The 16094-nt window shown below is 47.8% G+C and overlaps 1 protein-coding gene across 1 annotated transcript in view; it reads right to left on the reverse strand.

Annotated features, from left to right (window-relative positions):
* Window positions 1-16094, reverse strand: part of PLEKHA3 (pleckstrin homology domain containing A3) — a 254424-nt gene that overhangs the window by 42447 nt on the left and 195883 nt on the right. Inside the window, exon 6 of the mRNA XM_078681500.1 lies at window positions 14795-14838. Coding sequence (XP_078537626.1) covers window positions 14795-14838 — 44 coding nt within the window. The remainder of the gene's footprint in view (window positions 1-14794; window positions 14839-16094) is intronic.

The raw sequence follows: 16094 nt of genomic DNA on the forward strand, positions 1-16094 counted from the left end.
TTTGCGGAGGAATGTTATGGGAGCCTTACAACTGCCCAACCTGCTAAATATACATTATATGGTTGCCACTCGAATTCATAGGCACTATGGTAACACGTTTTGAATACATTTCTTGACATGGCACGGTTGCAAATGTAGCTGCTTCTTTATTTGTACTCAGATACTGAAAGTGCTCTCGAAGGGTCAGATGTCGATTACACTGCTATAACCCATTTGAGAGTAAAACCTGGTCTCTTGGAACCTTCCTTGAAAGTATGGGAGCAGTCATTGTGAGCAGGTTGAAGTTTTCCAGCACTGGTTGAAAGTCAAAACTTTGGCATTTTTGGACCGGGACACCTTTCAAGGATATATAAACAAAATGGAATCCACTCTGGTAGTGGTAGTGATCCCAATAGTGGTAGTGAGCACACAGTGTTGTTTTAAATACCCCTCACACACCAACACGCCCCTTGGTGTCATGCTTCATCATTGGGGTCTTCGCACCCCTCTACGGGATGCGGCGTGCTGCGACTCACGCCTATGTAGTCGTGAGTCGCAGCACGCCGCATCCCGTAGAGGGGTGCGAAGACCCCAATGATGAAGCATGACACCAAGGGGCCTGTTGGTGTGTGAGGGGTATTTAAAACAACACTGTGTGCTTCCTACCACTATTGGGATCACTACCACTACCAGAGTGGATTCCATTTTGTTTATGTAAATTACCTGGGGAGACCGAATCCACTTTCCCTCTCCTTCCCTCCTCTTGTTATATTCTCACCTTTCAAGGATACCCATGAAAGATGGAACCACAGCAGCGAAGATTTCAGTCAGATTTTTGCCACAAAGAAAATGCCTTTAGTAAGACTTAGAGCTGCACATATTCAAGCTTGAAGGGCCATTTTCAGCATACATTTTTTTACCCAACAAAAGTCACTAGGTTTGTAGGTATTTGGGACAAAACAGCAAAATTACCCTTAGGATAAGCCAACCTCAGCAGCCAGGTTCCAAATTTGTACAGCATGGAGCTTTACAGTTCTAAAACAAGGCTTCAAAGGGGACCTGTACTCTATGTATTTGATTTTGATGGATTCTTGCAAGCTACAGCGTTCTACCGAAGCCTGCTGGGGGAGTTAGATTCCAAGAAACATTTTAAGGGGGTAATTTATAGTTTGGTGGAAGCAGGACATCCCGTCCACTCTATTTCAAGCGTATATTTTAGTTAACATGGTAAATAGTGTGGAAGGTTATCTGTTAATTTTGGCAGATATATTGCATCTGCTAAAGTCTAAGGAGCCCTTCAAGTTCCAGGATAAACATTTTAAACTGGTGCAACTTGTCAGGTGTACCCAGCGTTGCTCCATTGTGGTCAATCTCAAATCCTTAGGTTCCAGTCAACTGCAGCCACTGCCTTATATCCAAATACTATATTCCAAAACCACAATCCAATACTAGTGCGCTCTCAGGAAGAAAGTAGGCAAACACGTAGTAAATGTTCCAGGTTTATTCCACACAGCGCGTTTCGGCGAGAGCCTTGTTCATGTGTAGAAGTGCACATGAAAAGCAGACACTGATAAAGTTTTCAACCCAGTATGGAATGAAAATGGGACTCTCCTAACAGTAAGTCTACCGAGAATGGCGGCCAGGACGGCGCGTGTGGATTTATATTGCGATAACCTCGTTAGTGTACGATCTGGCCTTTATGGCGATGTGTTGCTGCAGAATTTTGGACTGCCGACACTGTGTATTTTCATGGACTTAGAAGTATTCAAGAACCCGGAGATTTGCCCCTGTGAGTTTTAGAGCGGATACACACAAGAAACCGTTGGAGTTGGTTGATATAGCGGGTGGCTTTGCCTCCATGAAATGTAAGTTTGTTTTTCCCCCTTCTTTTGCCGCCCTGTCCTGAGGAGGCCTGATTTGTTGGAAGGCCGAAACGCGAACGCGTCAACACTTTCCTTTTGGAGGAGTCTTTTTGTTTCCAATTAATTTGTGAAAGATACATCACTGGACACATGTGAAGATTGGGGTTCCATGAGGATTTCGGTTTGGAACCATTGTGTCTGACTACCTCCTAGTGTACCACCTAGATTTAATAGGAGGACACTTTTGTAGTACTGTTCTATAGGGTGAAAGATAGGAAGTACTTAACAGAGATACATTTATTAAGTATATTCTCCCCATTCATTTTTTCTGTTTTATGTTTTTGCTGTATATTTGTTGAATATAGGTATGTACATAGGTATGCTTATTCGTTGAGTATAATGTATATATTTGTCGTGAGAGGATTTAGTATTTGTGTTTTGTGACATATATAAAAGAAATAAGAAAAGTATGCTTTGAATAAGATTGCAATAAATAGAAATGTGTAATCTTTTCCTCCTGTGGGTGTTATGATACTGGAAAATATTTGAATAATTCCATAGTGGACTTTTGCCACAAGACCAATAGGAGAATTTATTGTCACCTATTGTGAAAATGTGTTTATATTTGTTCCTCCTTTTGCCGATTCTCCCTTCACAGATATGAGAGACACATATACACACGTATATACTAACATAACGGAAAGTCTGTTTTCTATACCCATTCAAAGGAAGGGGAGGAGCTGCTGCTTTTGAGAAACAGTATTTAATCACTATGGTGGTCACGACATGTCATGTGATCAAGTCCGGGGGTTACCGGACGAAACGCGTCATGTTTGCCTAAAAAGGAAAAATAAAGCACTTTGATACCAACTTGCCGTGTGGTCCGCGTCCTGATTTGGAGCCGTTTTTTGGAGCGGTGGAGTCGGGAGTTCGTTTGGCAGTGAAATTGGCCGGTTGTCTGCTGCAGCCGGTGTGGACGGACCCCTCCTCGAAAGTTGGTTGGCTCGAAGCAGTGGATGCCGTCTGACGGTAGTAAATTTTGAAACTCGGAAGGAGTAGAGTGAGCCGGCCCCCCGGAAGCAGTAATACGAAACAAAGTGCGCCAGCAGAGAACGCCGAAGCCGTAGTTCACCTAGAGAGAGAAGTCGTGTAAAGTCGGGAGGATCGGAGGATTACCCGAATGAGAAGCGGCCCATCCAAGGTGTCTGAGGTGAGCGAATCTGCACAGCATAAGTATAGAAGTGTTTACAAATCCGGGAGAGTAAATACGTGAGAGAAAAGACAATAAGGCAGCAATGGGTTGCGACAATAACGCATCTATTGAAGCTGCAGTGCAAAGGTGATTACCCTACAAACGCTGTAATGGCGGAGGCAGTGGACGTGCTTCGTGACCGCGAGGCAATGGCAGAAGCATTGTTCTCAAATTTTTCTGCTACAGATAAAGGCAAAGAGATTGAAAGTATGCAAGTAAACAAGAAAGAGGCAAATGTAAAAGTTGCTTTAAAAAAAAATTGGAAAAATTACAAAAAACAGAACTGACAAAATGGTGGGAGAGTAAGTCCCTTCAAAAGTACAAGGAAGCCGGGAGAGTGACCAGGGGATTAAGAGTACTGATAGCGCCATCTTTTGAAAAACCTAATCCCAACATGTTAAAAGAGTGGGCAACCAATAATTTGGATGCGTCGATGAATATGGTATGCTTACTTATAAAATACGCTGACATTGACAGAGCGGAAGTGGTAAAAGAAATTGACGCACTATTACTGGAATTAGACGCTCTTGAGAACCAAGATTTGATCAAAAAAGAAAAGGAAAATATAAAGAAACGTTTGGAAAAACATCAGGATACAATTAAGAATAGAAAAATATTCAAATTTGCAAGAGATAAAAAGGACTATGAGGCTGGAAGAATATTTACCTTCTCCAAGAAGTTTGATAATGTAAAAAGAAAAGCCCTCATTCCCAAATTAACAGCTGCAGCAACAGGAACTGCAAATATTGATATTGTATCAGGTGAGGAAACCAACTCCACCACCTCATTGAGCAGCAGTAGTGTAGAATCAATATATGATACTGGGATCAACTTAGGTGAAGCCAGTTTCACCCCATCGGAGGAGTTGGGGTTTATGGTGGAGGATCGCAGGTATTCCCTGAGATCGAGGGTGCCGCAACAGAAATTACACAGTCCAAACGTAACAAGCGTCGCAACCAGAGGCGGAAACGCAAGAGGCAAAGGAGGGAAAGGGAAGACACAGTTAACCCAGTGATCAAGGACAACGATAATAAAAACAATACTGTGATTGATTTGAGTGACCTTAACCTAGATGCTGCAGAATTGCAATTATTATGTTTGCCTAAAAAGAGAAAATAAAGCACTTTGATACCAATTTGATTTGGAGCCGTTTTTTGGAGCGGTGGAGTCGGGAGTACGTTTGGTGTGTATATATATATATATATATATATGTTCCATTAATCGGAGTTTGACCATTTTTCTTTTATTTTGTTTGAGGATGTATTCTCCTTGTTACTAGTTAGTTTTATTATTTCTTGACTTTAATGTAGTTTTGTTGGTGCTTAAAACCAAACATTCATTTCTCTGGGGAAAAATCTTCTGCTTTGTGACTTAGCTTCTAGATGTTAAGTGCACGTTTTCACCGTGAACTTTATTTTCATCTAAAAAGGTTTTGCATTATTAAGTGGGTTTAAAAAAAAATCACTGTTTTTTCACTGCTTCCAAGGGGTGTGCCATAAGCTGAAAAATACAGGGGGTCAGGATGGATCCGTGAGGTACTCCATAAGTCATGGGTTCGGGATAAAGAGATTTCCTACCTGCAGGTATGAGTTAGATAGATATGCCCGGAACCAGGTTTGCAGTGGTTCTCTGATGTTGAAGCTGGATTCTAACCTGTTGCTAAGTATGTATATGTTTTGGTAAAACATGTCAAAGTCCGACAAAAATTTTAGTAGATGAAGACTGCATTTCCCTGGTCACGGATGAGCAAGGTAATCAACAAGTACTTTAATCAAGGATGTCTCAAAGCATAAACTGGTAGACTGCTTCGAGTTGGTTATGCATCAATAGTCTAAGAAACGGGGCATGGTTACGCGCAACTGCGTGATGGCCGTGTTGTAGGAGAGCTCAGCACCGCCTGACCCGAAAACCCCTCTATCCGCCTCAATAATCCGTGTCCTGTGGTGGAAATCGACTGCCACGGGTGCCGTGACCCCACCGGTCTGCCTCCCTCTACGGCAGTGGCGAGAGAGCGTAATACGGCCAGAAACAAATTGCGGCCTTGGAACAGAGTGAGGCCGCGGTCCGTGGTGATTACTGTTGACGCCGGGCGTGCATCGAGAGGCGGGCACGCGCTGACCCGAGGTCGCGGCTTGCGGCCTGGCCCGCGTCTTGGTCCCACTGCTTGCCTTTCTTCTGCATCTTTGGTGGTGGCCCGCCTCAGACTGAGCAGCGAAGGGCCACATTGGAGCAACGGTGGATCATTCGCCCTTGCAAACCTGCTGATCATGGCCCAGCTTGGATGAGTTTGACCGAGGGAGGCCGAATACTGCCAGTGGGGACGGAAGGGTGAGTGGGCGTATCGCAAGCGGCCTAGTGCGAGCACCGGAGAAGTGTCCAGCGGGGCGCTTCTCTTCCTGGTGCCTGTGACTTCCTGGAGCACCCACGAGGTACTACCATCACGCAATTGGTGAGGAACTCAGACCTCCCCTTATCTGTTGCTATCCCCCCGGTGACTGCACATATAAACTGCTGGGGCCCTTGGTGGAGTACGCAATGGCAAGTGGCAGGGGCATGACATGAAGGGGACGCAGCAGAACAAGCTGGACAGGTATACTTGCCCCAAGAGCCGCGCCCCCGATCGCCCGGCCCGGCAGGTATCTGCTGGGGGGTCGGAGAGCACGCCCCCTGAACTGTCCCTTAAAGATGTAATGGAGGCCATCGCAGGGGTGCGCACCTCTATGGAGCAGCGCACTGACGCCATCACGGTGGAAATGACTTTAATCAGAGCTGATCTTGCAAAAACCCATGAAAAAGTCAAACAGTTGGAGATAACTGCTCAGAGTCTGGTGGATGACGTATCGCAACTACAGACCGAGGTCCAGGCTTTACACACCTGCAAAAAGTTTGCGGTATATAAGCTGGATGAATACAAAGGGCGCTAGCGACGGAACAACGTCTGCATCGTGAGTGTTCCGGAAAAGTCGGAGGGGCAGACGCCGGACCTGTCAGTTGAAGAGCTGGTGCTCAACCATCTCCAGCCATGGGGTGTCTCGAAGTTCTTTGTGGTGGAACGGGCGCATTGTGTCCCGGGAGGTCGCCCAAAACCGGGGGCTCCTCCCCGGCCCATCTTGGCGAGACTTCTGAACTTCAGGGACCAGGGCGTGATGTTGCAGCATGCCAGGAACTCACCGCCTCTTAAGTATGAGAATTCAACTGTAAAAAAAAAAAATCGGATTTCACCCAGGCTGTCCAGAGACAACGACGGTTATTTCTGGCAGTTAAAACATCTTTGAGAGAAAAAGTGTTGAAATATTCCATGCTTTTTCCCACCAAGCTTAGAATAGAGGCAAATGGGAAGACCTGGATTTTTTATCATCCAGAGGTGGCAGCGGACTGGCTGGAGGGCTGCAGAGACGCCAGGGAACACTCTCCACCTTGAGCCTGGTGAATATTGACACTTATGTTATGTTGGTTTGAAAGCAGTCTAAATTTATGATGGGGCTCACATGTGCTCCAGAGGTACTCACTGGTGGACATGCGGGGGTACTCCACTGTAGACCTTGGCATACTGGCGCTGCTGAATGTATATACTTTACTGCTGCCTGGGAGTAGTCTCCTCGATTAGGACTAATGCATTGTGGTTTCTTTCTTTGGTGGGGGGGGGGGTGGTTAGGCGGGCCGGGTCCTTAATCCCCACATTTAATTTGTGTTGGTATTCTTGGGGCGACAGGCACTCTGCGGAGTTTGTTGTTGGGCTGGTTTTTGCCCGAGATGCAGGGGGGAGTTGGAACCGGGGTTGGGGTTTTTCTTTGTCGTTTTATCGGCATTAATGATGCTCATGGCTTTGGGTATGGTGTCATTCTTACCTGGGGTCATGGGATATGAACCCACTCTAGTACTTCATCATGGGACCACACTAGGACAAAAGTTTCACTTTACTTAGCTGGAATGTCAATGGGCTGGGAGACAAGGTAAAACGCACTGTAGTTCTACAGTATATTAAACGGCACTCACCGGACGTGGTCCTGCTTCAGGAAAAGCATCTAGTTGGAAATATGTGTAAAGCCCTGAACAGCTGGGGATACAGGCTAATAGACCACTCTGGATTTACTAGTGGGTCTCGGGGAGTAGGCATTATGGCCAAAATTTCCTTTCCCTTCTCACCCCAATCTACACATGCTGATGAACGTGGGAGGTATGTTGCACTCACTGGTCAGTTGGCGGGGAGAACAGTAACCCTGGTATCGGTATATATACCTCCAGGACTGCAGGCTCAAACATTTACAGATCTGGGCACTTTACTCCTTTCTTTGCCAGAGGGCCTTCTCCTGGTGGGAGGTGACGTCAACGCCGTGTCGTCTGGGGAGTTGGATCGTCGGCCCCCACGTGCTATGAGGCCCTCCCACAGTTGGCTTCCTGACTTCATTGAGGCATTCTGCCTATCTGATGCCTGGAGGGCCTTCCACAATGGGGACTTGCAATACACTTTTTTCTTTGGAGCCCATCATAGCTCCTCCCGCATTGACTATTTGCTCTTGCCTGCCTCTCAACTACTTCTCCATTTACATGAGGTCCGCCATCTGGCGAGAGGCATATCTGACCACTGTCCGATGTGGACCAGACTGGTGTTGGAAGACAACCGAATTGATATGGTGGCACCTGTCAATCCCTGCTTCCTCCGTGACCCATCGTTTCTCAGGGACCTACAGAAAGCGATTGACCATTATTCTTGTGAGAATCTGGGTTCGGTGGATTCCCCTCAGAAGCTTTGGGAGGCGTTTAAGTCAGTTGTTCGAGGGGCTGCCCTCTCTTCGGTGGTTGGGATCCGGAAAGAAAATTCCAAGGAGCTTGAGGCGGTTGAAAGGGATGTAATACACCTGGAGGCGGAAGTAGGGAGGAAGGGTACCCCAGACGCTGAACATCTTTTGCGATAAAAAATGGATGAATAGAAGGCTCTGGGGTAAAGAGAGAGATGGTAGAGTGTACGAATGTGGGGACAAAGCTGGGATACTTCTCGCGTGGCTGGATAAGAGGGAGCGAGCTAGCCAACTGGTGTCTGAACTCACGACTGACTCGGGTGTGAGGGTCACAGACCCGGTTCTTATAACTGACGAATTTACTGCACACTACACAGCGGTATATAAATCACAGTCATCCCTCAGGGAGGCAGACTCGACTGATCTCCTCAAAGACATCAGTCTCCTGTCCCTATCGGACGATGATCGGAGCTACTTAGACAGCGCTATGACTAATGATGAGATTGTGCAAGCAATCAGGGCTCTTAAACCGGGTAAGGCGACGGGGCCTAATGGACTACCCATTGAGCTTTACAAAATGTGTCCAGACAAGTTGGCCACATCTGCGCGCCATGCTCAAGGATAGCAGAGAGGCGGAAGAGCTGTCGCCCAACCAACGGCTGGCGTCGATAGTAGTGACAAGGATGACTTGGGCCCGGTCGCGCCTGATCTTCTTCAGCACTCTGGGCAGAAGTGGTATAGGCGGAAAGGTGTACAACAGACTGCAACTCCACTTGCGACGAAAAGCGTCTCCGAGCGAGTGCCGCCTTGGAAATTCCAACGCGGAGAACTGATGACATTGCGCGTTCTCTTCTGTGGCGAAGAGATCTAACCAAGGCTCTCCCCACTGCTGAAAGAGACCTTGCGCCACGTCCGAGTTCAGACGCCATTCGTGATCCATCATGCACCGACGGCTGAGTTCGTCCGCCCTGGCGTTCAGGAAACCTGCCAGGTGTTGAACCACCAGGGTAACGTCCTGATGTTCCAGCCACTGCCAGAGGCGCAGAGCCTCCGGGTCCACGACCCCACCCCGCCCTGTTTGTTGGAGCACCACATGGCGGTGGTGTTGTCCGTGAACCCAGACAGAGGGAAGGAATGCCTTCAGTGCAAGCCGGATCGGCCGCAGCTCCAGAAGGTTGATGCGGAGCCGGGACTCCGCCGGAGACCAGAGTCCTCTGATCTCCGCCTCTCCCAGGTACCCCCCCCCAGCCCAGGAGGGTCGCATCTGTTACAACAACATGCTCCGGTTGGGGAAGGGAGAGGGATCTGCCGCTGACCCAATCGTAGTCCATGAGCCACCACTGCAACTGTCTTGCAGTGCCCTCCGAGATCCGGACAGGTTGCCCTGATGCTGGGCCCACTGAAACTTCAGGTCCCACTGCAGAGCCCGCATCCGCCACCTGGCGTGATGCACCAGAAGGATGCAGGAGACCACCCGCCCCAGAAGCCGCAGCGTCAACCTGACCGAGACCCGGAATAAAGGCTGAAAGATCGGAATCAGTGCCTGAATATCCAGAACCCGCTGCTCGGGAGGATAAACCCGAAACTGCGCCAAATCCAGAACCGCTCCGATGAAGAGGAGCCTTTGAGAGGGACACAGGTGCGACTTCGGCACATTGATGGAAAACCCAAGCAAGTGCAGGAGGTCGGCCGTAGACTGAAGGTGGCTGACGACTGTCTGGGGCGAGCCCGCCTTCAACAACCAGTCGTCGAGGTAGGGGGGTGACTGACAACCCTAACCTGCGCAGATGAGCTGCAACCACCGCCATCACTTTCGTGAACACCCGTGGGGCGCTGGTAAGGTTAAGGGAAGCACAGTGAACTGGAAGTGCTTGTGGCCTACCATGAACCGCAGGTAACGCCGGTGGGCCGGCAGGACGGGGATATGGAAATACACGTCCTGCAAGTCCAAAGCTACCATCCAGTCTCCAGGGTAGCTAAGACCAGAGTCAGCATCTTGAACTTCTCCTTCCGGAGGAAGCCGTTGACGTTCCGTAGGTCCAAGATAGGGCATAGGCCCCCTTTGCCGTTCTTGGAAACCAGAAAGTAGTGGGAATAGCAACCACACCCTACTTCTGGCCCAGGAACGCGCTCAACGGCCCCCTTGGCCAAGAGGGCCGACTCTTCCTCTTGAAGAAGTTGCAAGTGATCCCCCGACACACGGTGGTACAGCGGTGGCATGGCTGGTGGGGTCGCCTCGAAAGGGAGTCAGTAGCCTATTCGGACGATTTGCAGCATCCACCTGTCCGAAGTGATGGTACGCCAGTGAAGAAGGTGATGGCGGACCCTGCTCCCCACTGGCGTTAAATGGGCCTGAAAGCTCGGTCTAGGAGGGCTTTGAGGCAGATGCTGCGGGAGTGGATGGGGCTGGCCGGGCCGTTGTCCCCCGGCACTGCCACGGCAGTTACCACGTTTGCCGCCGCACTGGATGTTAGACTGCGGCCTGTGGCTGGCAGGACGTGAAGGGGCGCCCCTTCCTTGGCCACAAAAGGAGCAAAAGGCAGACTGTTGCTGACGCTGCCCCGAGAGGCCCAAGGACTTGGCCGTAGCCCTGGAGTCCTTGAAATGTTCAAGCGCATGATCTGCCTTGCCACCAAAGAGGTGGCTGCCATCAAACGGCATGTCCATGAGGCTGTTCTAGACATCGGCCGAAAAGTTGGCGGACCTCAGCCAGGGGTGGCGGCGAACCACCAACGGCGTTGACATTGCCCTGCCCAGCGAGTCCGTGGTATCCAGCCCACATCGTATAGAATACCGGGCTGTGTCTCGTCTCTCCGCAAGGGCTTGAGCGAGTTTTGCCCGGGCCCCCTCCGGACACTCTGGCAGCACGGCCGCAACCGTATCCCCCAGAGAGTGGGTATAACGGCCCAAAAGGCAAACAGTGTTGACTGACCGCAACCCACAGCTGAAGGATGAAAACAGTTTTTTACCAAACTGTTCATACCTTTTGGATTTCTGATCTGGGGGTGCAGTCGGGAATGCGGATTGGGAAGTAAAGGCCTGGATAGCCAGGCTCTCGGGGGTGAAGTGGGTGGACAGGAAGCTAGGGTCACCCAGAGCTGTGCGGTGGCGCCGTTCCTATCTACAGGGGGGCCTGTAGCGGGCCTGGACCAAGTGCCCAACAGGACGTCCATGAGCGCCTCATTAAACGGCAGTAAAGGCTCCGGAGCGCCATTCTGCGGTTTAAGGACCTCACAGTAGCGACGGGGAGGGTAAGCACCAAGGCCTTGGCTGCCCGCATCAGCACCACACTATAAGCAGCCTCCTCCTCCGTAGCCATGGTAGGAGGGGCGACAAAGCCAGTGTCAGGGGAGGTATCAAGACCACTGGCCTCCCCTAGCTCCTCTGTCCAGCCCTGGAAGGACTGACACTCACGTGTAAGAGGGTCCTCAGACCCCTCCTCCCAATCCTCTTCATCCTCCATCTCCTGAAACTCAGGGTCAGAGGATGGAGCCGGATCAAAGAAGAAAGGCTCTTCAGCCGGCGTTGAATGCGGCGTCGGGGGCGACACCCTGGGGGTCGATGCCGGCGGGGTAGTGAGGTCGACCAGCAGCGAACCGGATCCAGCGGGAGCCTGCGGCATCGGGACCGAAGTGGCCGAAAGTGCCGGGGCCGAAGCACCCGACGGCGCCGGGGCCGGAGCACCCGGCCCGCTTCGACTCCTAGTCGGGGCCGCGGGGCCCAGAGGCACCGCAGGACCCGACAGAGGAGAGAGGAACCTCATGGTCATGAGGAAGGCCTCGATCTCCTCTGGCGTCGCGTTCAGCCTAGGGACCGGCAGGTATAGAGTTGGCCCCGCCGCCTGCGGCTCCGGCGGAGCCGGTGTCGCCCGAACCCCCGGCCGCGTGGCGCGAGCGTCGGGGGGAGTCAGAAGAGCGATGGCATCTCTTTGAGTTCTTATGCCTCTTACCTGAGGACTTGGAGCCCGACGAATGGTGTCGACTCGTCGAGCTTCGATGACTGTGGCCTCGCGACCGGTCCCTCGACCCCCTCCTGGACCGGGACCTTGAGCGGCGCGGGCCGACTGCCGGAGCTCGAGGAGCTTACGGGATCGCTCCCGCCTAGCCTTCGACGTCAAGGCCCGGCAGTTGGGGCACAACCGGTCGTCGTGGTCGGCCCAAAGGCAATAAAGGCACCGGCGGTGGGGATCGGTAACCGACATCAGTCGGTTGCAGTCGGTACAGGGCTTGAACCCGGGCATTCCCTACCGGCACAGAGAGTCGTGAAGACTCAAGAAGAGATCAAGAAGATCAAAAAGTTTTAGTCAAAAAATGACTAAGGTACTGCTTTCTCCGGACCTGCGGTAGCTGGCGCGGAAAAAAGAAGAACTGACGTCAGCGCGCGAGGGCGGCGTCTAAGTACTCCGACGACGTCATCACGACGCCGACGACGGACGCGGAGCAGCAGACGACGCTTACCGACGCGCAAGGGTACTGCTACGCAAAATTTTCCGGGTCCAGTCTGACGCCTGGGGGTTATTCCAAGGTAAGGAATCTAACTAACGTCTTTCTTTCAGATTCTTCTATTCAGGGCTTTAACACGAATTGGAGCCTGGCTAGAGCTAAATAAGACTGCAAACATAAATATATAAATAAAATTGATTTACTCTCAGCAGCAGACCTGTCTTGTTATAGCAGAAATTCCTGGACTCAGATACACCTTTGGCTTAAATAGAAGGTCCAACTTCCATTAGTTGCGATGGGGACCTAGCAGACTCTCTCTCTCTCTCACTTCCAGGTGCCCGTATGGTTCACTTCCCAATAGTTGGAAGCAGAAAGGCAGGACATCTGGGCTCAATATGATTCAAAAGCCATCAGTTACTACTTTGAGTTAGGGGAATAAGGAGAGATTCAACAGAGCGAAGAAGAGTGGAGTGGACAGCTAGTAGATGAAGAAAGCGAAAAAGTAGAGGAGGAGGCAACAGAAAACACTGGGAAGACAGGAGGAGGAGGTTAGAGTAGATCCAGAGAGGACAGAAAACTACAGCAAGAAAACCATAGTCAGGGGATTGGGGCCATGGAAACAGAGCCAATGGAGAGGGTAACCAAACAGAACCTGTTGCAAACCAAGAGACATGCCACACAGAAGATACACCAAACTAAATCCCAGGACCCAGTGAACACCTGGAGAGAGGCAGAGGAATTAGCATTGGCAACGGTTTAAAATGAGACACGTTTTGAGCTCCTAGCTGCAATGGGTGTTATTAAACATTTCAAAAAGTGTACAGGTGAGGCTGTTTGAGACACTATGAACTGGAAGCTGGGGGCAAATAATGCTCATAGGCAAGACCACCAGAGTACGAAAAAATGAGGAAGGAAATCATGGGCACAAGCATTTCTATGCTGGCTTAGTGGACTAATGCATCCACTGTAGGGGCCTGTGTTAAACCTCATGGTCACAGGTTAAAATCCTGGTGGGTCCACTCAGCCTTTCATCCTCCTGATTTTAATAAAATGAGTACCATGGAGTTGGGTAACAATAAACATCTGTTATTTTGTGCCTTGATACCCTTGGGTGGTAGGTGCACTTTACAAATACACATGCTATTTTATGTGTATGAATTACAAATCACATTGTTGTTATTTGGCTTGTGAAAACACTAATCCAGTTCTATCCATCAAAGGCAATGACTTATCCCTTATTAATCCACCATAACCCTGTGTAACAGGTACAGAGAAGTTTATATTGTGGAGAGATGTTTTCCACATCTTCTTACTTCAAAATGGTTTACCTAATCGAATAACACTAGCTACACATAAAAGGACAATTTTTGCTGAGGCCTAGAGGGAAACCATCATAAGGAAGATTGACTGTAGAGGATGCCGACAATAAGGAATATGGTGATAGTCAAATGGCTATGTACATCATTCAAGAGAATTTATGTCAAATACCAATATCTTCTAATTTTCAAAGTCTAGATTTCAGTGAGATTCAAGGAGAAGAACTACACTGGAGAGGACATTTAAAATCAATCTATATACGCCCTAAAAACATATAAAATGTAAGCACTTAAACATGTATAAGATGCAGGAGAAAAGGTAAGGAGGAATGAATGTAAATATGAGAAGTCAAAATACTGCAGAAAGCTAAGCATTTAATACAACACTGAAGATCAATAGTCCCTTGTGAAATGCAAGGAAGTAGCTCTTTGTTGTAAGGGCAGGGAATTCCTTTACAGTATCCGAGCAAAGGCTGTGTTCAAATGATAGTAGAATTCAAAATATCTTGCAGCGGATATGGGAAGTGAGGATAAAACCTATTGCTATTTAGGATCTTCTCTGATAATTCCTCAGCAAACGTATACCATGTCTCAGGGCCGGACTGGCTGTACCGGGCATTGGGCCTTCCCTGGAAGGCAGAAAGGGGAGTATAATTTTGCAGTGATGGGGGCCGGTTTTGCAGTGGTGCTGCAATATCAGCCCCCAGTAAAAAAAGCAGCAGTGATTCACATTTGCGCCCCCACCCCCACAGGGGCTGGCCCGACAAAATTGCCAGGGCTGCTTTGAGTTTCCAGTCCTGCCCTGCCAAATATAATTCAGAAAAATAGAACTGAAAGATACAGTACTCTTTAAGTATTGCAGCATTTGAATAACACTTCATAATCCTGATATAGCTGCAAACTGCTCCGATTTCATTTGGTTCCTGGGCACCTTTCGAAAAAAATAATTTGCCAATTCCCTGTAAGGAACTTCAAATAGACAGACAATTTTAATAATATAAGTAACTTGTAATGCTGAATCATAAGCCGAAATTCAAAATTAGCTACAACTGGGACCTCTAGCAAAAACATTATTTAAAAGATTATCTTCTTCACTTTTACAATCTATTTTGATAAGAAACAATGAAACAGTACATAACTGACATTTGCATTTTGTGTTTCTTTTTTATAACAAACAAAACTACCTGAAGGGAGATTTTCTTACCTCTCAGACAAGTAAGTACCTGGATGACTGAGAGAGCGTTTCATCTACAAAACAAAACAAAATAAACATTGTCAACGATAAACTACATACAGCAAATTGAAAGCTAAATTGAAAAGAGACATCTAGTCAGTCACAATACACAAAAAATAATGTAACAGAGGCAATATTCAAATTTAAAAGCCCCACTTGGTACTATTTGTGACTGTCCTAAGAGATAACTAAATATTTACATTCAATAAAGAAAACTAGGGCATAATAATCAAAGAATATTTCCCATTTTGTGTTTATGTGTTCGTAAAACTGTCTTCGCTTTCAAAGATATTACTCACATATCTTTAAATATGGAGTTTATACGATGTCAAAGTGAACAGTATCATAACTTCCGAAGCAAAATTTAAATTAAAGTACTAAATAAAAACAGTTACTTATCTGATGCCCGATGGAGCTACCTGGTTTAGCTATAGAGGAGATGGACCATGGATTCCCGCCTTGGTCGTCACCTACCCAGTTGGTCTTTAGACAGACTTCCTTTTAGTCTCTCCTTGTTGTCTCTTCCCTTACCTTCCCTTTCTCACCTCCCCTGCCCCCTCCACTACTTTTCTCTCTCCTTTCTCTCCTCTCCTAATTGTATTGCCTATTTTATGATGCAATTGTGTAATTGTTGATCTTTATTGTAACATTGTTGATTCTCATGTAAAGCGCTCCGATACCTTCGGGTCTAGCCAGCGCTATATAAAACTCTTTAAATAAAATTAAATAAATCTGTAGTTTTGTTAATAGCTGATTTCCTACAGAAACTAACAACCTTATTCTGTTATGGAAATCTTCAATGACACAAGTAATCAATTTTTACTACACATTATAAGCCCCAAAAAAATTAAACATATTTCAGTCAAGTGTTGTACAGGCAAAAGCATATCAGTCAAACCACCATTATACATTGGGTCCGGCCTACTAGGCAAGGAAAATCCTTCAAGCAAAATCCTTCAGGTGTGTCCTTGCAAGTCACACTGCGTCCTATCAAAATACATAAACCATTATGAAGAACATCAATGAAAAGGAAATAAAATGTAGTAAAAATAAACCATTTGTAAATTTAAATAAGGAAATACATCCTTTACACAATAGAATCATTTTTGTTTTCAATAATGATTTGAAGCAGAATTGGTTACTGTTGCGCTTGTGATGTGATTTAGCGTTTGTTTTTTTATGGTACTGCTTTTTGAAAGAATATTTTTATTTTTTTAATTTCATGATTCATCACAATGCTGAGAGCAGTTTAATATTCTTCACATATACG

This window comes from Lissotriton helveticus, chromosome 3_1 (assembly GCF_964261635.1).
Source record: "Lissotriton helveticus chromosome 3_1, aLisHel1.1, whole genome shotgun sequence".
Classification (NCBI taxonomy): Eukaryota; Metazoa; Chordata; class Amphibia; order Caudata; family Salamandridae; genus Lissotriton; species Lissotriton helveticus.